The sequence below is a fragment of the Sander vitreus genome, chromosome 18 (assembly GCF_031162955.1).
Source record: "Sander vitreus isolate 19-12246 chromosome 18, sanVit1, whole genome shotgun sequence".
In the NCBI taxonomy this organism is placed as follows: domain Eukaryota; kingdom Metazoa; phylum Chordata; class Actinopteri; order Perciformes; family Percidae; genus Sander; species Sander vitreus.
The window spans coordinates 24039294-24062918 of NC_135872.1; the positions used below are offsets into that span (position 1 = coordinate 24039294).

The following is a 23625-nucleotide window of genomic DNA, read 5'->3' on the forward strand; positions in this document are numbered from 1 at the left end:
TCTCTGTTTGGTTTGGCCATTTAAGCTGCAAACTCAAGAACAAGCTTAACAGGATCAATGTCAATGGCCAGCAAAATAGTGGGAAACCCCCAAAAACACCTGACCCAAATATACACTGACAGAATGAGGAAGAAAGCTAGGAAAATCACTGCAGATCGCATAGACCCTCTTTCCAGCCAGTTTGAGCTCCTGAAGTCTGGGAGGCGTCCAGAGTGTCTCTGGCAAAAAGTTTAAAAAAAAATCCTTTATTCCAAATGCTATCAGTATCCTCAACCAAACCAAGTGACAACATCAAATTGAGCTGCTATTTTAATGAATATTTATTCTGTTTTATCCTGATAGAGAGAGAGATAGATAGAGAGATATATATATATATATATATATATATATATATATATATATATATATATATATATATATATATATAATTTTTTTTATTAATTTTTTTATACTCAACTGTCATGTCTGAGATGTTGTCTGTATGTTTATCTGTCTTGTATGTCTGGTGAGCCAAAGAAAAAATGTCCACCAGATTTATTCTATTCTATTAAGGGCACTGACAATGTCACCATTATAGTACAACATATTGTATATTAGTGCACAGGATTTGAAGATAACTTTTTGTCACTTAGCAGACAAGGAAGATCCTATCCTATGATCCTATCCGGAAATGGATTTAACAGAAACACAGAGGGAGAAATCAAGAGGGGGAATTAGAAGACTGGGGTGAAGGACATTTTGCATTCTTTTCAGTGTAAACTTGTTACTGAAATAACTCAACACTGTTGTGGAGCCAGAATACTGGGAGATTTAACTGACAGACTGGTATAGCAGCTTTAATTCTCACCCTGACCAACCAACCACAGGGACTCACACTACTCTGACCTCATTACACTTACAATATACAAACCTGCACGGACTCAGCTGTCTTTTGATTCTAGTTACAAATTGTTTTTTTCTGCTCTTATATTACACTATACACTACTATATAATAGTATTCTCTTCCATTTCGATTTGCTTTATAGTATTGTAATATAACTATATTGTGTGTGTATATTACATAAACTGCACAGATATTATATATAACATTATATAATTCAGGTATTATTATGCAAAGCCTATTGTACAACTTATTCATATGCTTAAACTATATACTGTATGTATATAGTTCACACATGGCTGCCGAAGTTGGACTATTGGACTTTTTTTTCACAAACATTTGCACAAATCAAACATATAGCCTAAGGTATTGTAATGTATATTATGTAGCTTCTAAAAATTGCGATCTCTTATTTTATTTTGTTTTCATTCAAATATATCTGTTACCTGTTTTCTTACCTTTCAGATTGTCTCTGCGCTGCTGTAATGTGAATTCCCCCTCTGGTATCAATAAAGCTTTAATATAAAATCGTATATATTATTTCTTATTTTGGTGCACCGTGCAGTTTAAATGTATCTTGACTTTCATTGTGTGGAGTTTTTTTGTTTAACTTTTTCATTTCTGCATGTTATTGGTAACACATGAAAGCTCAAATTAAGTCGTTTTTTAAATCAACTGACTTGAATATATTCTCCTCAAGCAACACAAACCTTGGCACTCTCGTCTGGACAGAAGCAGTCTCCAGTCAATCACGCAGTATCATCCAAGATAAAGACTTATGGGTAATTCGGCCATTATCAGTTCCTCAAACCCTAATGACTGGTGGTTCAGTAAAAGAACAACCACAAATGTCACAATAGGTGTGAGGAGCTATAGTGAGTGAATTAAGTCTCGCTCGCACACACGCACACGTACAGTAGTTACTGTACTTGCTGAGTGGGCCAATAATACAAGGGGGGATCAACATTCCATTAAACATTCCTCTCGCGGGACTGTCCTGTTTGAAACATCGCGAAGTTTCCTGCCATTTAGTATTTTGGTGGCAGCAGCAAGCAACCAGCAGCAACCCGTGGAGGCAAGTCCAAGAAAGGTGGAGACTCCTGGTTAACTTCCTGCACAATAATCTTGAAGCACCACCAAGAGAGAACTGGGGACGCTGCTGCTGAGGCTGCTTCTGAGGCTGCTTCTGCTGCTGCTGCTGCTGCTGGGGCTGCTGCTGGGGCAAGGACGAATGGATATACCGCTCACTTTAATAGTTTTTCGGCAGTGAATCGACTAAAAATACTTTGTTGTTGATTATACACCTACTTGGCTGGAAGCAAGCTAGCAGTGAGGCTGTAAGAGATTCCAAACATTTGATAACGAGGCGGTGCGAAGACGGGAATGGGTGAGTTTTCCATGATGTGGCGCTTATGTTGTTTTTATCCTAACGGTATATGTTAACTGTTCCTTCTTTTCGACTCAATATACAAAGCAAGTCGAACACACGTAAGGTAGTCAACCAAATGTCAGTGACATAAACCATGCTATCAGCTTTTGCCAGCAGGGAGTTAAAGTTAGCAAGCCTGTTAGCTAGCTAGTTAGCCTAGCCAAATAGCTGTCTGGTTAACTGGATAACGCCACCTCCATCCTTGGATTTGGCTGCATGTCTAGCTAATGTTAACATGAGCTAACGTTACGTCAAAGCTGATGTCAACATGGTAACTTTAGCTAGTTGATTGAAATTCCCAGTTTATTCTCGTCTGGCTGTGCTCTGTAATCCAGAATTAGGACTAAATGTGTCGAACAAACTCCACAGACAGTAAACTCCAGACATTAAATTAGCTTCTTTTGATAGTAACGTTATAGGTTAACTTCCCCTTTTGTAATTTGCTTTAGTTCTGATGTAAGTGTGTAATACGTCAATTTTATTGTACACACAGTGTGTCTTGACATTCTTTCCGTGACACTGACAGTTTTACTGTAAATTCCCATACTCAAATGCATGTAATGCTTTGCTTGTCTCTACTTAACACTGAACGCACCATGGTTCTCTTTGATGTGAACCCATGACCCCATCCATTAACCTAACAACAGGGTATTAAAATGGCCTGATTCTCAATGTGATGGATGTAAACTAAACTTCCGTTGCCAAACTTAAAACGTCGTAACAACCAAAGAGGGTTGTTATTACTAGGGTTGGGTACCGAAACCCGGTTCCTCTCTTGTCATCCGCTCTGGGCTCACCAAACGGATGTAAAAGCATATTACGGCTAAAAGAGCCTTTCTTTGATGTCATTTTTCAGTTTTTCAAGAATCAGTTTAGGAATCTGAATCGTTTTAAAAGTACCGGTTTGGCATCGGAATCGTAAAAATCGAAACGATACCCAACCCTAGTTATTACTTGATGTGATATGCACAAGTTAAACAAAGATTGGGTAATGCTCATTTTAACTTTGTCACAACAGTTGTTGTTGTGGTGGTCGTGCAGACTGAGTGTAGAGGAAACACTCTGATCTACGCCTGTCTTTACTGTATCATGAAACCAGCACACTGCATATCGCTAGATGTGTCTGTGGTTTGTGTACAGTAGGACTTGTTAAAAAAAAACAACTTTGCTATGTTGTAAAACAGGTTTCAGCCTTCAGATGTGTAAGGTTGCAGAACTGCTTAAAACAAAACAGCTTTGCATGAACTGTGTTGCTTACACTTAGCAATAAATACAGTGACACACCACAGCGAGGCTGTAGTCGACACATGAAACCAACACTGCGCTTGATAAGCAAAGAGAGAGTTGCAAAAACATTGCAGGCGGTAATTGGACAACAAGCCGAGGAGTTCTTAAGAATGTGAACTCGCAAGTAAAGCTGATCTCCCTCTTTCTTGAACTCACTAAAATATCTGACGGTCACTCCATATGATAATCCAACAAAACAGGCTTCATACCTGGTGTCCACACATAGGACACTAGGTTCACATATAATGCATTGTTCTTCTCTTTGGTATGCCTTTTTACTCAGCTGGCTCATCTCTCGGGATATCTCAGCTGCGTTTGAACATGTCTGTGTGTGTGTGTGTGTCACATTCTGTGTTTGCTTTCTTCGAACTTAGCTTGGGCTACATGGGTCCTGCTACTGGTTGACTAAAATCCACACGGATTTAGCTGTGTTGCATCAAGTGGTTGGAAATACTGGTGCTTTGTCTGGTTTGCCCCTTTACCTAATTTTTCAATTTTGTGTTGTGTTTTTTGGTATCGTGTCCCTTTCTTATTTTGATAGCAATTGGTACAGAGGAGAAAGGAAATGAGGGGGAGAAAGAGCAGGGGTAACATGCAAGACAAGAACTGGCGACATTTTGATTGGGCTACATGGACAACTTCTTAAACCCCTAGGCCACCAGTTCCTTATCTATTTCATTAGCCAAACTTCACTGCAGGTTTCCATCGAACCACCGAAACAAAGACTTGACGTGTGCCAGAATGTCTGATTTGATTATTAACCTTGCTGGCCTAAACCAATATTTATCAACTTGTGGTTCTTGTTTGACTTCCCACTGTCGTTTTAACGTAACCCAATGAAGGTCAGTTTATCTAGTGTTGTCAATCTGCTGTTTGTTTATTTGTAATAACTAGGGTTGGGCATCGAGAACCGATTCCTACTTGGAATCGTTTCAAAAATTACGATTCGATCGGAATCGTTCCTTTATTGGAATCGTTTAGAGGATTTGGTTTGATATCCGATCATCACTTCCCAATTTAAAACGCGCAAGTTTTGGTTTCCGTAGCGGCCAGGCGCTTGTTGTGCTGCAGCCATGGAGCTCAGTAAGCAGCGCTCTAGTCTGGCTTTATTTTACGTTGGAAAAAGCCCGGTAAAACTGCAAACCTCCATTGACTCAAAACAAAACGTTCCTCTTATTTGTGGAAATGGGCATGTGACCCGTTTCGACTCCACCCCTCAAAGAATCGGAATCGAGAATCGATAAGAACCGGAATCGAAAGGAAGAATCGGAATTGGAATCAGAATCGTTAAAATCCAAACGATGGCCAACCCTACTAATAACATGAACCAACTCTGTTTCAGATAATCTAGTTAAGTGGCCGGTTAGCTCAGTTGGTAGAGCAGGGCCGACCAGGCGCACATACATAGAGGTTTATTCCCCGACACAGAAGGTCCAGGGTTCGAGTCCGACCTGTGACGGTTTCCTGCATGTCTTCCCCCTCTCTCTCCCCTTTCTTTTCTGAGCTGTCCTATCCATTAAAAAAAAAACAAAATAAAAGATAATCTGGTTAAGATGTATGTATCATTATACAAAATGTAATTTTGCATCACAGGTGAAAACAATTGGATACCACAAACTTCTCAAATTGAACACTGATTAACGAGGCATCATTATCTGTACACCTGAATGAGTGAACTGAAATCCACACACAACGATCACTGTCCTGAAATGTGCGCAGCTGCTCTTTCATGATAAACTGAATCTTACATGTCACTACAGCTGTACTGTAGGGATGCCACGGTGAGGACATTTTAAACTAGGGACAACACCGGTGTTACCGATTTGTTAGTCATCAATTCATTTTTATTTCTATAAAAAAAGAAAAACGGCGCTGGGCAAGTAATGTAATCGGTGTATGGCCGACCACTGTGTAACACCGGTAACATTGACTACCCCGGCAAGCCTACTGTACTGTCCTGAGATCATAATCATTCAACAATATGCATGCATTTTTCACATCTCATCTAAACCTGCTTAAGGTAATGCCAAACTCTGTAGCAGACTAAGTCAATATATTGAGATACTAAGTCGATATTGTTTGAGATACTAAGTCAATACTTTGAGATATTGAGTCAGTATATTGAGATACTAAGCCAATATATTGAGATTGTACAGTCAGGTCCATAAATATTGGGACGTCGACACAATTCTAATCTTTTTGGCTCTATACACCACCACAATGGAGTTGAAATGAAACGAACAAGATGTGCTTTAACTGCAGACTTTCAGCTTTAATTTGAGGGTATTTACATCCAAATCAGGTGAACGGTGTAGGAATTACAACAGTTTGTATATGTGCCTCCCACTTTTTAAGGGACCAAAAGTAATGGGACAGATTAACAATCATAAATCAAACTTTCACTTTTTAATACTTGGTTGCAAATCCTTTGCATTCAATTCCAGCCTGAAGTCTGGAAGGCATAGACATCAGCAGACGCTGGGTTTCATCCCTGGTGATGCTCTGCCAGGCCTCTACTGCAACTGTCTTCAGTTCCTGCTTGTTCTTGGGGCATTTTCCCTTCAGTTTTGTCTTCAGCAAGTGAAATCGGATTCAGGTCAGGTGATTGACTTGGCCATTGCATAACATTCCACTTCTTTCCCTTAAAAAAACTCTTTGGTTGCTTTCGCAGTATGCTTCGGGTCATTGTCCATCTGCACTGTGAAGCGCCGTCCAATGAGTTCTGAAGCATTTGGCTGAATATGAGCAGATAATATTGCCCGAAACACTTCAGAATTCATCCTGCTGCTTTTGTCAGCAGTCACATCATCAATAAATACAAGAGAACCAGTTCCATTGGCAGCCATACATGTCCACGCCATGACACTACCACCACCATACTTCACTGATGAGGTGGTATGCTTTGGATCATGAGCAGTTCCTTTCCTTCTCCATACTCTTCTCTTCCCATCACTCTGGTACAAGTTGATCTTTGTCTCATCTGTCCATAGGATGTTGTTCCAGAAATGTGAAGGCTTTTTTTAGATGTTGTTTGGCAAACTCTAATCCGGCCTTCCTGTTTTTTGAGGCTCACCAATGGTTTACATCTTGTAGTGAACCCTCTGTATTCACTCTGGTGAAGTCTTCTCTTGATTGTTGACTTTGACACACATACACCTACCTCCTGGAGAGTGTTCTTGATCTGGCCAACTGTTGTGAAGGGTGTTTTCTTCACCAGGGAAAGTATTCTTCGGTCATCCACCACAGTTGTTTTCCCGTGGTCTTCCGGGTCTTTTGGTGTTGCTGAGCTCACCGGTGCGTTCTTTCTTTTTAAGAATGTTCCAAACAGTTGATTTGGCCACACCTAATGTTTTTTGCTATCTCTCTGATGGGTTTGTTTAGATTTTTCAGCCTAATGATGGCTTGCTTCACTGATAGTGACAGCTCTTTGGATCTCATATTGAGAGTTGACAGCAACAGATCCCAAATGTAAATAGCACACTTGAAATGAACTCTGGACCTTTTATCTGCTCCTTGTAAATGGGATAATGAGGGAATAACACACACCTGGCCATGGAACAGCTGAGCAACCAATTGTCCTATTACTTTTGGTCCCTTAAAAAGTGGGAGGCACATATACAAACTGTTGTAATTCCTACACCGTTCACCTGATTTGGATGTAAATACCCTCAAATTAAAGCTGAAAGTCTGCAGTTAAAGCACATCTTGTTCATTTCATTTCAACTCCATTGTGGTGGTGTATAGAGCCAAAAAGATTTGAATTGTGTCGATGTCCCAATATTTATGGACCTGACTGTAAGTCAATATTCTAAATGTTCTCATTGCTTTGAGATTCTTAGTCAATATTTTGAGATATTAAGTCAATATATTGAGATACAGAGTCAATATATTCAGATACTAAGTCAATATTTTGACCAGAGGTAGTGGTGACTTGAACTTACACTATATCTAAAATAATTTTGTAGACATAACAATGGATTTTGCCATTTCTTTTTTTAATTTTTTTTATACAAATTCACTTTCTACCCGGCAGAGGCTGATTTACCAAGGGATCCTTAAAAAGGTGTAGCAACTTGATTATTACCTGATATTTAATCCGGCAAGTCGCGGAGCTGAGGTTTTACAATAACTGACGGACAAACGAGCAGCGGAGTAGTAACGCTACGAGGCAGAGAGCCAGCCGCTAAATGAGTCACATTAACTTCATGCTCCATCCACACAACGCACGCTGCTATCGCCACGAGTGACAAATGTATTTAACGATACAACGATGTGGCGACGAGGTAACGTTAAGGTGGAGTTAGCAAGCTAATTTTAGCCAACACCGGCTGGCTCGACGTGCTTTCATGCTGCATCGCTTACAGAGAATGGGTCTACGTTAGCGGCCCGCTGACCCGCTGCCGCTGGGTCCGCTGCCCCGGATTGTGGGGGGAAAAAATGTATTTGTTTCAAATCGGTAACGTAGACGTAATGAGTGGCCCATAACGTGAAGTAACATGGCATTTTAGTTTTAACTTGTCCAGTGGGGCAAGTACATTTCTCTTCCACTTGCCCTGCAAAAAATCCACTTGTCCCGGACAAGCCTTAATGTCGAGCCCTGTACTGTATATATAGATAGACATAATATGTCTTAACACTCCATAAGTAATTTGAACTATGTGCTATTTTTGAGATTATGAGATTAATCTCATTTTTGTGTAAAGGCGTTTCGATAGTTCCATCTGCAATAGAAAGGGTCCCAGAGTGCCTATTGGTTTCTTTGCTTATTGTGATGTCATTTCTTGGAGTATCTTCAAATGCTTCATATCCCTAAAATCACAACCTACGCTTAAATTGATGATCTCAATAAACCTGTTCATAAACCATAATCATTTATAAAAGTATTCAAATTGTGTCAAATAAAAATAAATGCAAAAATCATATTGTGTTTTCATCAATGTCAGTGTAGAAACATGAAAATGTATGTTGAGGCTTCTTGTGGTAGTCATCATGGCAGTTCCTGTCAACAATGACACAGGGGCACACTGCAAGCCTTGCACATTAAATGGTGTGTTCTACCCAGACACCTTAATACTTTCTACGCCTCTCTGAGGCCTTCTCGGCAGGATCGTTACCCGTTGCAGTTGTTACGGGTGTGTGCTGGTGCTGCTGCCCATCTTAAGGTGCTTCTGATGGGTCCAGGGACACTCTCCTCAGCAGAAAGGAGCTCCTGAAAACCCTGGTGCGTCATGGGTTGCTCACCTCTGGTGACGCTCAGCTGTTTGAGGAGAATGTAGCTATTTGTAGCAGCAATGTCAAAAAAAAAAAGTGGTATAAAATGGTCTTGTTCACCAGCGACACGACAGCAGCAAAGGACAGTAGATGTTGAAGTCTACCGTGTAGCCATTTGAGTCAGCTAAAACAAAAAGTTGTATGCCCCACTTTGTCGGCTTGTTTTTTTCATGTAATGTTTAGCCCAATTTTAGCCTTAGTGGCTACCATATGCTCATCCACAGCCAGCTTCTGATGAGGGTGGTAAACGTCCTTGCAAGCTGTGAGTAGACTGTCGTACAGAGGGCGGAGCCTGTGCAGCCTGTCATAACCCTCTTTGCCTTTCTTCCTGTTATTCACTGTATCCTCCTGAGTGTCACTCATATGCATGTTCCAAGATATGGTGAGGAAGCTGTCTCTGGACATGAAATGATGAGAAACCTGTCTCTGAACATGTACTCGTGAGGAAATGGGACGTGGAAGATGCTTTTTACGTGCCACATGTCACTGTCCTTTGGCAGATTTAGGACACCCATGTAAAACACCAGCCCCATCTCTGTTGTCTGTTGCTCTTTCATCTCCAGCGGGGCTGAATCAAAGATGAGTGAAAGAATCATCAGAAGAATATTGGATTAGATTCAACATTATTGTCTTTGTGACAAGTACAGGTACAAAGTCAATGAAATGTCAGTATCTAATCCGAAGTGCAAAAAGGATAGAAGTAGGCTAATTACAGATAGTTAGTACTACAGTAGTATACTAAATATATTGTTTAGCAATAACACCACTCTCTAAAATGTGTAATTGTTCAGGTGTTATAATAATAATAATAATAATAATAATAATAATAATAATCCCTAAAACGTACTACATCCGGATACTAAAAGACAATGGAAAAAAAATAGGCCAGCAACAGTCTCTTCACCCTGCTACTGTCTGGCAAGTGATACAGAAGTAGCCTCTCGGCTGCTGTACAGACCACAGAGCAGCATGACTCCTTAATTTATCCTCCACACTCTACCATAAGTAGTAGTTTGACATTTATTCATCCATGTATATTTTTTTTTAGTAAGTTAGCATAAAGGGACTACAATAATATATCAATTAACCTTCATATCCCGACATGGATCGATGCCTTCAACAAAATAGTCTTCATCCTCACTGTAGAAGTTGTCCGGACCGGAAGAAACGTTTTCTTCATCACCGCCCGCGAACAAAATCTCCAAAACCTCCTCAACAGAATATCTTGCCAAAAAAAGAAGGCAAAAATGCTCCAAAATCCACTATAAAATCCACTATACAAATTATCCAAACTTCTGTACTGACTCTGACTATTTCTCCAGCTATTATCTCTCTCTGACATTCCTAATGACCTGCTCCTCTGGCGCCTTTTGCGCCGGACGTCGCGTAACGTGAGGACGTCATCGTGAATGTACAGCGTGATGGCTAGGAAGACTGAAGCCTTAGCGTTCTGCTGCAAAAAGAATGAATGCTCTAGCTGTTGTGGTTTTTATTTTCGATCGTTTTATACAGGGTCATTGAAACAAGGATCTCTGGGGGCCATATTACAGGGGAATTACCGTTCTCTAAAGCCCCTGACACACTAACCCGACAGCCGACCGTCGGCAGAAAAGGCGGTCGGACTGATCAGTCGGCTCCCCGAGGTCCAAAAAGTGCCTCAGAACACACCGAAGAGACGCCAACTTGAGCGTGTAATACGTCTCCATAACAGCAGGCGGCGCTAATCTGTATTGTCGCCCAAAAAATTAAAAGCGGCAGCTGATTGGACGAACGCGTCACGTGGGTCTGGTTTCTCCGGAAATTCAAAGCCAGACTGTCATGGCGCCTTGTTCAGAATACGATCTCATATTTTACTAAAATAGTTCACCGAAACGTGTTTCTGAAAACATTTTAAGCGAGAAATAGGCCGTGCTGTTGCTGAATCTGTCTTCATTTCAGATCGACAAAGGTCAGTTTAAAAGATTTTTGTCAGATTTTGAGAGGCTCTAGTCACGCTCATCCTGCTCGTCATTTCCGGGTTAGCACTCCACCAATCAGATTGGTCATGGAGTCCGACGCAACATGTCAGGTCGGCCAAAATGAAGGCCGCCAGCTCCTCGGACGGACGACGGCACGCAACACACCGAACAGACTCGAGTCACTGACCTCGCCAGACTGTCCGACGGCCGATTATCGGGTTGGTGTGTCACTGCCTTAAGGGTTAATATTACTTTCCTTATTATTTACATCTTCTTTGCTCACGCCATAACTGTCTGATCTGTTAGTCTCCACTGCTACATCTGTAATATGCAGCAATATTTCTGTCTCCTCTGACTTCCTGGCATGTTTGGTCTTTGACATTTGACAGCCACATCCACTGTTTGCACATGGCGGTATGCCTTTTTTTTTTTTGGTTATAGAACTATTAGTTGGTATAATTTGTGAAGCAGGACAGTTTTAAAACCTTGAATCGTTGCGATAGTCACCGTTCAAAGCATGTTTGATTGTCTAGCTGCCCAAACGTAGCGTCCAGGTGTGTGCAATGTGTCAGGGCGTTGGTCAAATGTACACAGTCTGTGCTGTGGGTAGGTAAAGGTGAACAGGAGAATTTGAGTCTCTCATTTAGAATAGCAACAGCTCTCTCACTCACTTTCATTTCTTCCATTTTCTTTGGTAACACTTTGCCCTTCCTATCTGCTACCTCTCAGATCGGTGGGAAGGAATGCAGTTATGAGTTTGTGTGTGAGTGACTGAGAGAAGCACAGAGAGCATACTGATTTAGACTGTCTGGCAGTCAGCTTGCCTGCGTGGCCCTGAGTATCCCCCCCCCCCCTTTTTCTTTCTCTTCCTTCCTTCCTCTCCCCCCTCTCTCCCTCCCCTGTTATATCCTCCTGTCTGCCATTGGCTTATATAACACCCATATTGTGCATACTCTTTACCTGGAAGCATTGTGTGAGGAGAGGAAAAACAATAACCTGGCAGTTCCGTTCCTTCTGCTGAACCTCAACCCAGCACACAGACCGGAAGTCGCGTTCAAATATGCCTTGCACTCTTGAAAGTAAAGATAACACATAGAAAATCCCCAAAAAATCATCTAAGCCTTGCAAATATGTCTAGTGAGACTGAAATTCTTACCTACTCACTTAATTTAACTCTTAACCACTGTGTGAGTTTGGTAAATTGACACTTAGGGCGTGAAAGTCCGAACCAGGATCCGGACCAAGGTTCATGTTTTTGTTACATTGTATACATTTGATCCGGTAAGTTTTGGTTTCACACTGCAGGTATGCAAGCGCGCTAAAGACCTGTACGTGACAAAACTACGTCCTGCCGTCATCACATACGTGAGCTGCGTCTCCAGATACTTCTAATTGATTGGTCTCTCTCTGTGTCTCTCCCCTACTGCCGTGGCTCTTTTTGTTTTGTTGTGATGTTGAGAAGCAAGACACGGGAACTTTCTTTCTGGAGCATTTACTCAGAGACACACGGAAACCTACACTGTACATTTACTTCCACTTAACAAGTAAACTGCTGATGTATTCACAGCTCTGATAGCCGACAGCTGTCTCATGTAGCCTACACACTAAGCACCGAGCAGAAAAAAAGTCCTAGGGGAAACACTGACTATCCAATATAAAGCTTGCCTTCATCCCCTTCCAATCCATTTTATTTGTTTGCTTTTCTCATGGACTACTATCACGACTCGGCAGCAAGTTGCAGACGAAGTGTGTGTCCGCAGAGGAAACGGTGCGTACCAGGACTCGGCCCAAAGGGCTTTGGAGGCACTCCTTTAGCTTTTGATCATCTCTCTCCTCTTTTAGCTCATGTGTCTCAGCTGCTGCAGATATGTCGGGAATCCTCATGCTGCTACTCCCCCAATGCTGCGTCATGCCACTGTTAATCAGAAAGAGAGAAGGTTTTTCTATTGCGTGCTTGATTGTGTATTCCTTTTTTTTCTCTCTCTCTTCCATTCCTCTCTATCGTTATCTCAGTCTCAAGGTGAATTTTGCAATAGGAAGTCTCGCTGTACATTGTAGAGTCAGACACTGTTCTTTATCTTTATATCAGTCAGTCAAACACAGTGTTTAGGCCAATGAATGGGAATGTTTTTAGTCATTTTATATCTCAGTCCATATCAGTGACACACAAGAAGAAGCAGGAGGGGCTGCTGAAGTCTCTGTGGTGGAGGGAGATTGTTACTCATGCCTGTATTTAGGGCTCGTTCAAAAATGTTTGATGCCGGTACCAATAACAGTCTTGTATAAAGCAGTACTTGAGTAAAAGTACAAGTATCTTACCAGAAAATGACTTTGGTTGAAGTTAAAGTCACCTTTTAGAATATTACTTGAGTAAAAGTCTTAAAGTAGCTGATATTTACTGTACTTAAGTATCAAAAGTAATTTTCTGATATTAAATGTACTTAATCATTAGAAGTGCAAGTCAAGAAAAAGTTTGATTATGAACTTTTATTGTGGCTTCCTTTTATAGTGAAGCATAATGTTCAGGGTTCCCACACCTTCTTAAACATCAAATTCAAAGTATGACATCAACAAAAAACGGAAACGGAATTTAAAAAATGTTGTGAGGAAGAATCTTTCACTCCAATGTACGAAAACATTTCTTGCAAGTAGCGAGTAACGAAGGGGAAATGTAGTGGAGTAAAAGTATACATCTTATTGGGGAACAGTAGTCAAGTAAAAGTGAAAGTTTCCAGAAATATAAATAACAAAGTAAAGTACAGATAAGTGAAAATTCTACTGACCGATACCAATACCGTGACTTCGATGCCGGTTCCTAAACAGCCCTTTTTTTTTTCGATACCAATTTTATAAAACAAAAAGAAAGTTGTGTAAAGAGTTGTTTTCTTCCTGCCTCTACGACGTGTGACGGGAGACAGCACAAAAGTTATTAGATCTCGGTAGAAGCATGCTGCGTGCCTATTGGCTCACTGACGCTGATGAGATTTATTCCTTATAGGTATTGAATTTGGGTATTGAATGACGAGGCATTTTTCGGTACTCCATACGAGGCAATTCGGTCAGTACCTAAAACGTATTGAATTCGGTACCCAGCGCTACCTTGTGTTTATAATTAGTAATTTCTGTCTAGAAGTACTAAGTCGAAGGAAACTGAACTTTCTGTTTTGCCTTGTAGATGTAGCCTAAAACCTGTTGGATAAGCGATGAAACAAGTCTTGAATTCTGTTCCCGTCGCTATTATTTTTCTTAGTGCTAAAAATTGGTTATAGAAAGAAGCAATTGCATTTCACCACGCATCAAATTTCAACCAGGCCTATTATCATGCCACATGCAAAGTAAAGCAAAGGGTAAGAGTTGAGGACTGATAATACTATTTAACTGCTCAGTATCAACCTAGAATATATATCAAACCTCTTACCTAGAGCTGAGGTCATGTTCTCAGACACTCATTGTTGTCCAGAGGTGTAGACTGTGCCGCGTTCCTCTGATATTATGCAAATGTATGTTGCATGATTACTCCGGGCACAAATTTAATAATGTGATATTTTCAAGATGTCGATGAAAACCCCTGACACTGTTGCCAGAAGACTCCAGGGGGGTGATGCAGGACACCCAGCACCCCCTCTTCATTTGGTCAGGGTTAGGGTTAGTATCTCATCTTATTCTTGCACAGGCTTTTGACTCTTGCTCTATTCGCATCATTTGCTTGACGGCACACCATTTAGTGAATGCGCTTTTGGCCGTAGTGCTTTTGGCTCTTAGCTTTTTGACCTATTTCTGTGTTTATGGCAGGATAACAGAACAGCTCTTGCAGCGCGGTTGTGGCTGCTGCTAGGCCCTATGATGTTGTTTTTGAAGGCCGTAGATAGAATTGTATGTCGCTCAATAATAGGATAGGGTTGGGTACAGAGACCCGGTGCTAATACGGCACCGGTACCTTAACGACCGCTATCTACCGGAGCGAATAGCAACGCAGATTTTGGTGCCTAATTTCGGGGCCAATTGAATGCCAGTGCTTCTCTCTGATGCTCTGAAACAGACGTTACAGGCAACAGAAGCATCGCTGAATGTGACGTTACACTTGGCAGCAAGTAATGTTAGCCCACTGTTAGCTATTAGCTGGCTTAAGCAGTTAAAACGTGTAAAGTGTGACTAAATTTCACTGTAGAGGATTCCAACACCGGGACGTAACAGTCTGCAGCTGTCGGGAAAACAACACAGTTCACTTGAAACTCGCCTCGCCAGCCTCGTGGTGCATTCAAAGTTATTGTAAAATACCCTTTTCCCATCTAGTGGTTGTTTTTGTCGTTGACCAGCAATTTACTGGTGAAATAAGTTAGTTACAAGTTATTGTTATAACATTTTTAATAAATCATTTCATTTTGGCCATATGGCCTTAATAAACAAGTCAATCTTAAATGTGGCAGACTGTCGTTTTGTGTTTAAAAAGAAACAATTTTAAATCCTTTTTTTTTAAAGGTCCAATATGTAATATATTTACTGTAATTAATCCAAAAATGACCCCAATGCATCATCATATATTAAAGGGGTGATAGAATGCAAAACCGATTTTACCTTGTCATAGTTGAATAACGACAGTTTGGACGGTAAATAGGACATACATAGAAGCTCAAAATCCCATTGATACCCCTATCCTCTGCAAATCTCACATTTTGTTGACGTAAGCATCCCCTAGTCTTTGTCACGCCCCAACATTTGCATAGACTACACCACTGACCTGAGGTCAGCTTAGTCTTCTGAATCTAGCTAGGTCATGCAGATCTCCAGAGGTCCGCTATTTAATTACTAAATTCACTTCTGAGACTTTTTTCTGTTCTGGGTTACTGGACTACAAAATGCCGAGTCCCTGATGGAGCTCCAGGGCCTGCAGCTAGCCGCGGATTGAAGGGACACCAGCAGCTAACAAAATCCCTAGCTAATGTTCACAAAAATGCATTAAATTGAAATCGGATACCATTGTTAGCTTTATAAGACTTTGGGCTAGATGTTATATAAGTGGCGTGACGAAATTCAAACTGTAAATATACTCTAGTTATGCTGGCAGCTGGCAGCTAGCCAGCTCCGCAGAGCTCCGCGGAGCCCCGCGGAGCCCCGAGCCCCAGTAGTCCAGTAACCGAGAAACGGTGACTTTCACTGGGTATGGAGGTTGCCGTTTTCTCGTCAGACTGTGTGGAGCTCCTAAAGTCCGACACGTCTTACCAAATTTGCAATTAGCCATCCATTTTCGTAAAACCCCTAGTTAACACTAGAGCCACCAACGCCCATGCCATTAAACGTGAATATGTACATTTTTAATAGAGAATAGATAATTATTTTGTCACTGTTTCTCTCCTGCCCTGACCTTTCCTTTATACCTATTCTGCACATGCCTATATTATCATAAAGATAAAATACAGTTAAGAACCAAATAGAAGGGTTTTTGTGGGGTTTTTTTATTTATTTTTTTAACCAAAACATCCCCTTTATTCACCAGGAAATCGCTGATTAATGTTAGTACTCTCCTCCGTCTGCTGAATTGATTGCAGCGTGAAAATATAATAATATAAAATAAATAGATTTACACTGCTTAGTTTTGTGCGTTGGTTCAAGCTGAAAGATAAGCTGTCTGGCTGCGTATGGTGTGTGGGGGCTGCGTATGTGTGTGTTCTTGCTGCGAATGGAAACACAGCATTATAGAGATGGAGAGTGATGGCGCGTTAATGGCCCATCAGAGCAAACAAAAGGATACAGGCGAAAGGATAGGATCGGCGATAGACCATTTAGAACCTTTCTGTTTAACCAGACAGCTCTTAAGTCGCTAGCGCTAAACCCACCAGACTCCATTTAAAAAAAGCAATACTTTTAGCGTGTATAGAGCCAACATATTTTCACATGTAAAACTGTAAACTATGTTTATTTCCACCAAAACTAGACTTTTCATAGTTTTATTTTATTTCTGTCGACTTTGAATGGAGTGTGTTTTACGATGCTAAAAGTACTGTTTGTTTACATGGAGTCTGGTTGGTTTAGCGAACGCATTTTTGCGGATGTTTTTATGTTTAAAAAAAGGATCTTACTCTTCAACAGAAATGTCGACCTCCTTAGAAATCCGTTCCATAACGTTGTCAGACACTTAGAATATTAATCTGAGCCTGTCAGTGGCAAAACAAGCACTTTTATGAAGGTAAATACAAACTGGACAATTGTTATTAACTTACATTGTAGCTTGTTTCGCTGCTGCCGACTGCAGCGATCTCGCTTAAAACTGGACCAATGTCAAAGATTGTTGTTCCCATCAGTCACTTAGACCCAAAAACATAGGTTGAAAAAAAAAAAAACCTTTAAAAAAAATCTAAAGCTGCAGCCCTAAATGTAATGATTTACTCGAGTCGAGATGTAATGATTTACTCGAGTTGGACTTGGAAAAGGAGAACGATTTCCCACCTGCTTTGTGTCCACAGTTGTTGTTTTACACTACCACAGCACCTAAGCCCTCCAGAAACCTAGGGAAACCCCTGAAGTCTACGGTCTTTACATTCATTTTTATAATGTCAGAAGTTATTTTTTTATTTTGTAATGTGTAGGTATGTGGATCTTTAAAACAATAGATATTTGAATGGTTCAAATCTATGCGTCTTTCAATGGTTCAGTTTTAGTTAGAAGGAATTATAGAATGTTTTTTTTTGTTTTTGACAGCCTTTTTGTACAGCCTGACGACATGTAGGGCATGACTGACTAAGCAGACCTGCTGACCCACATCCACACTGACACATTCACTTAAAGCGGTCCAGGGAGAGAAGCCAGTCAGCTTCCTGCTTTAGAAATGGAAGCTGTTGGCTTTTTCCACATTCATTTATTCATTTAACATCTTACTTGCATTCAGAAATACATGAAATGCACTTGGCTGGAAAAGCATAATAATGAGCCGGTATGAATATCACAGTTAAGGCAATGTAGCTGTTCCTGGGACCAGTGTCCAGCACTGGATGAAGAAAGTAATTCTCCAGCATTAGCGAAAACCCCCAGGGAATACCCTGATTGAAGGCCCTTATGTGCTTAGACCTTGGATAGTTGTTCCCTTTCGTTTCTCATGAATAGTCTCATTTCTTTTACCCCCTGGGCCACTTTATAAGCCAATCAAACTGCCGCCTGACTGCAGTGAAGGAGGAAGGAAGTTTGCTCCTGACACACACACACACACACACACACACACACACACACACACTACCTGTACATTGACTGTTTTTGGCTGCGTTTAATGTATTTAGAAAGGCATTTCCTCTAAGGAACAAACCAAGAACACTGCCCCGCTGCTGGTATTTCACAGGCCAACACCCATCACTCATTCAGTAGGATGAGCCAGAGTCTGACTAATAGAGAAGTGTCACAGACACAGTGACATTTTGCAATCGCTGCATTAATGCACCATTCTTACCCCCAAAGCTCAGTTAATCAACATCTTTAAAGGAACTTAATTGAGATAACATGCACACACAAGACTACCTTCACTTGTCGTTAAAGGTGACTGCAGATCAACCTATACAGCTGTGCGTTCACTGTCAGTGCTTACTAATCAGTAAGACAGTACATCACACCAATCAGCTGGCAGATTTGTCTATCCTTGAGATGATTCGAATATGAATCGATTTTTATTTTTTTATTTTTTTTGCACACCCCTAATGTTCATTTTATAAATGATAGTCCCATTTATTAAAATGAATAGGCAATGATGCAGGTTATGCTGTAGGTTAACAATGCTAACCATGGCACTGTGTACATTAAAATAGCTATGAACTTGTTTTGGGGGTGTTGTCCATGTATTCGCCTTAAATGATTGAGCCTCTCACTGTGTTTTCACTTCACCAAAGTTGATTGGAGTATATTGGTTGCTAAAAATGTCTGGTTCAGCTGGGAGCACCTTGCTAACCAAGACTGGCTTGCTAGCTAACCTTAGGTTTGAATTGTTTTCATTGATTTCAGTGTTCTTCACATCAGTTTTGTCACGTCCTGCCCTTCATGTCATTTTTGTGTTGTGCTTGGTTGAGCTGTTTCCACAGTACTGCATTAATTCATAAAAACGGTTTAAAATGAATAGGAAAGCTAAAATCCTGAAATTGTTTGCATCATTTTGTGTTGCTTTTCCTTCACTGAAGACCGTAATAACTGGTTTCTTCAAGATAAAGTAAATGGGCAAAATCCTGTACAATCCCAAACATAAAAAGTGTACAAACATAGTAAGTGTATAGCGGTGTGTTCACAGGTGATTTAAGTGATCCTCAGTTGAATGGCCTGCGTTCTCAGGCAGGGTGTGTTTGTGTGGTTGCAGAGGCGCTGTAATCTCTGGTGGCAGAAAGTTCCCGTGCTTCATGTCTAGTCATCTGGAAGTTGCACCATTGACTCTGCAGAGTATGACTGTGTTGCCTCTTGTTTTGTTTACTACAGCAGACCATATTTCTTCCTGTGTTTACATGGACAGATAGTCACAAATTACTATCTGGGGCCTTGGCTGACTTGTTTATTTGTATTTGTGTATCGCTCAGCTTGCGTTGTCTGCACTTCATGTGTCTAGACTGGTTGCATTGTACTGCTTAGAGCTGACTACTTAATAAACTTTAAAATGGTCTTATTTAAAGTTGATCTACAGTACTGGCGGGAAAGGGAGTTTAGGGTAGCTAGAACCCACCGAACAGCAGCTGGACTCATTACTAACTAACGTACTTGCCTCGCCTGGCAGTAAATTAAACTCAGAGTGGTTTCACCGCCTGATCCATAATGTCTGACTGGTCTCAACCAAACTCAATGAGGTTTATGACCCTCTTCAGCACCTGTATACTAGATTTGGCTTTCGACCGTGGTGGAAGTGAAGTGGGACGTTTGATTTGTCTCGCTTTGCCAGACCTTCCTCCACAGCGCTGCGGAGGAGGGTCTGGCTAGTCCACACAGCATTCCGGGATGGAAGAAAAACATGCTCTGGTTTATTGGCATTTCTTCAAATCGATCACAATCGTCTTGGCCGGTGCCAAGCACCGGAGAAACTTGTTTTGGTGGTGGAACGTGTACATTCAAAAGTAGTTTTAGTCGTGCAACAGAAAACTCAGATTGGACAGATAGTCTAGCTAGCTGTCTGGATTTACCCTGCAGAGATCTGAGGAGCAGTTAACCATAGTCCTCAGAAACCCACCGGAGTTTAAAATGCCAACACAAAGGAAGCCCAAGGGAACGGATATCCGGCCTAAATGAGTGAAGTCTGGCGGATTTTCCTGCGGACTGTTAAATTGAATAAATACTAGGGATAGACCTATTATCGGCCCTAGCTGATCATCGAGCCGTTTTTTGGCAGTTTGCGGATCATCTGTATCTGCGTTTTTATTTGCCTGATAACCAGGGTTTGATTTTTTAGATTTCATCTATGAGTAACACATTTTGAGCATTAAACATTTCATTTCCTGCATTCTGGTGAATTTTTATACACCTATTTACCTTTTTCTGAATCAATGTATGCTGGAAATATCTTTATGTAAAGGGAAACATAGATTACAATCCAAATATAACAACATAATGGAAAATATTACAATAAGGCTCTCAGGCATTCTGTATTGCTATTTTTTATTTATTTTTTTTCGGTTTGCTTGTCTCGGTTCAGAGTGTGTGTGCAGTGCTACCTGTAATTTTTTACTCCATGGTATTGTAGTTCTTTCTTTCGCTAGTCCAAGTCCAAGTCGCTAGTTTTTTTTTGGATGGTTCGGACTTTTGGACCAAATACAAGAAGCTCTGGCAGGCTCTCCTCGTGTTACAAGACCGGGGAAGCTCCTTTAAGGAATAGCTCGGTGCTTAGTGTGTAGGCTACATGAGACAGCTGTCGGCTATCAGAGCTGTGAATACATCAGCAGTTTACTTGTTAACAGTGTTACAGTGTAGGTTTCCGTGTGTCTCTGAGTAAATGCTCCAGAAAGAAAGTTCCCGTGTCTTGCTTCTCAACATCACAACAAAACAAAAAGAGCCACGGCAGTAGGGGAGAGACACAGAGAGAGACCAATCAATTAGAAGTATCTGGAGACGCAGCTGACGTATGTGATGACGGCAGGACGTAGTTTTGTCACGTGTAGGTCTTTAGCGCGCTTGCATACCTGCAGTGTGAAACCAAAACTTACCGGATCAAATGTATACAATGTAACAAAAACATGAACCTTGGTCCGGATCCTGGTTCGGACTTTCAGGTGTGAAAAGGCCCTTATATTGCAGCCAATCAGCTTTCGTGTTATTGGTGCGAGTCTCTTTCAGATTGTACCACAGATATAAAACAGATTTTTTTTTTTTTTTTTCAGCTATGTGGAAGTGCAAGTTAAGCGATACTTGGCTTGGAAAAAAGAATTGAAAAAGAATTTAGGGCTTAGTTGATGTTGTGTAAGGTCTTAAATGTCATTCATAATGGTCTTTAAAAATGTCTGCCAAAGTCTTAGATTTGACTTGGTGAAACTCTGACACACATGCATTTGCAGTGTACCCATTCTGTTTTTGTTTTGGCTGTGAAGTCAGCCACGCCAGTCGAGTTTCTCTGCTGTGAGTCACGTGTTAAAGGGCCGTAGCACTTAGTAAAATACCTCACTGCCAGTTAGTCCTCTGTAGCTCGCTTATTTTTCGAGGCTGCTCAACCTGCTGCACAGGAAGCAGTCAGGCAGCCTGTCAACTCCATCGCCTCTCTCTTTCGCTAATTATTTGTCATTGGCATTGTCAAATGTATATTAGCTCGTCAGAAGATCTCACACACGCACACACACACACACACACACACACACACACACACACACACACACACACACACACACAGTAATTCCAATGTAAGATGATTAATCAAGATGAGTTGCCTCGTTTTCAGGGAACAGTTACTGCATTTAAAAAGCTGCAAAAAAGTATCTTTCAAAGAGGCCGATCATTCAAAGTCTGTAAACCCTCTCGTTGTCATATTCTTATTGTGGCCCCTATTTAAAAACCCAATATGTTTTTAATTTTTTTTGTAGCTCAAACAGCATTTTCAAGAGAAGGCTTTTTTTTTTTGATTATGTTGAACCAGTATTCCTGTTGTCATTGGTCTCATTGTGCATGTTACCCATGGCTCCAGACTGAGACCATTTTGTGAAAACAAAACGCCTTTGTCATGTCACATCTGATGAACAATTAGTTAGCGGGAGTGAGAAACACAAGGCGTTGTGAGGCAGGGGGGAGTGACAGGCTGCGGCTGGGAATCGGAAGATGGATGGGAAATAGTTTTAAATGACTTTAAAATCGACATCCGCCAAGATTCAAAATCCTTTATTAATCCCGCAGTGGGGAAATTCACACTGTTGCAGCAGCAAGGGATAAGAGGAAAAGCTTATTTTATCATTAGTTAGCTCATTCTTGTTTCCTAACTGCGTCGCGAGTGATAGGAGCTTGGCTGGGAGCTTCAGGGAGACCGCTAAAGTTGATGTTAGCTGACCTTCAGCTGTCAGAGTTAGCTTCGACTTCATATATTACCTTCTAATAGCTGTATTTTCAGTAAGGTGACAATCTGCAAGAAACAGGTTGCGTGTAAATCACTAAAATAGTGACAGCACCGTTTGGCTTAGTTATCAATGACGTTAGCATCTTGGCTAACACTATTGTTAGCGTTTTCCCCCCAACACATCCAGTTTAAAGTCCTCCTCCTCACCCTCAAAGCCCTCCATAACCAGGCTCCTTCCTACCTCATAGACCTGCTCCACCGCCAAAATCCCCCCCGAAACCTCCGCTCTTCTGACGCAACCCTCCTCTCCCCACCACTCAGGACCAAGCACCGTACCTGGGGCGACAGAGCTTTCACCATTGCAGCCCCCCTCCCTCTGGAACTCCCTACCCATACACATCTGTGTGACTGTACTGACCTGGACACATTCAAAACACTAATCAAAACACACCTCTTCAGATTAGCTTTCCACATACAATAGTCTTACATTTTTCACCTGATAGTTACAGGTTTTATTGTTTTTAATTGTTTTTTAATATGCTTTTTTTATGTGTTGGTTTTATTGCTTGTCTGTTTTTAATGTGCTATATGTGCTGGTTTTACTGTAAAGTGTCTTTGAGTACCATGTAAAGCGCGATATAAATAAAATGTATTATTATTCCATCCATCCATCTTTGTCCGCTTATCCGGTGTCGGGTCGCGGGGGTAGCAGCTCCAGCAGGGAACCCCAAACTTCCCTTTCCCGGGCCACATTAACCAGCTCCGACTGGGAGATCCCGAGGCGTTCCCAGGCCAGGTTGGAGATATAATCCCTCCACCTAGTCCTGGGTCTCCCCCGAGGCCTCCTCCCAGCTGGACGTGCCTGGAACACCTCCCTAGGGAGGCGCCCAGGGGGCATCCTTACCAGATGCCCGAACCACCTCAACTGGCTCCTTTCGACGCGAAGGAGCAGCGGCTCTACGCCTCGATATCCTGTCCATAAATATTACAAACAGGATTGGTGACAAAGCGCAGCCCTGGCAGAGGCCAACCCTCACCTGAAACGAGTCCGACTTACTGCCGAGAACCCGGACACAGCTCTCGCTTTGGTCGTACAGAGATTGGATGGCTCCAAGAAGAGACCCCCTCACCCCGTACTCCCGCAGCACCACCCACAGTATCTCCCGGGGCACCCGGTCATACGCCTTCTCCAGATCCACAAAGCACATGTAGACCGGTTGGGCATACTCCCAGGCTCCCTCCAGGATCCTTGCGAGGGTGAAGATCTGATCCGTTGTTCCACAACCAGGACAGAATCCGCATTGTTCCTCTTCAACCC

The 23625-nt window shown here is 41.6% G+C and overlaps 1 protein-coding gene across 1 annotated transcript in view; it reads left to right on the plus strand.

Annotated features, from left to right (window-relative positions):
- The first annotated feature begins 1933 nt into the window (after nt 1-1933).
- The window catches only part of cd2ap (CD2-associated protein), a 90455-nt gene continuing 68763 nt past the window's right edge, over nt 1934-23625 (plus strand). Inside the window, exon 1 of the mRNA XM_078275207.1 lies at nt 1934-2267. Within this exon, the coding sequence (XP_078131333.1) occupies nt 2264-2267 (4 nt within the window). The 5' untranslated portion in view covers nt 1934-2263. The remainder of the gene's footprint in view (nt 2268-23625) is intronic.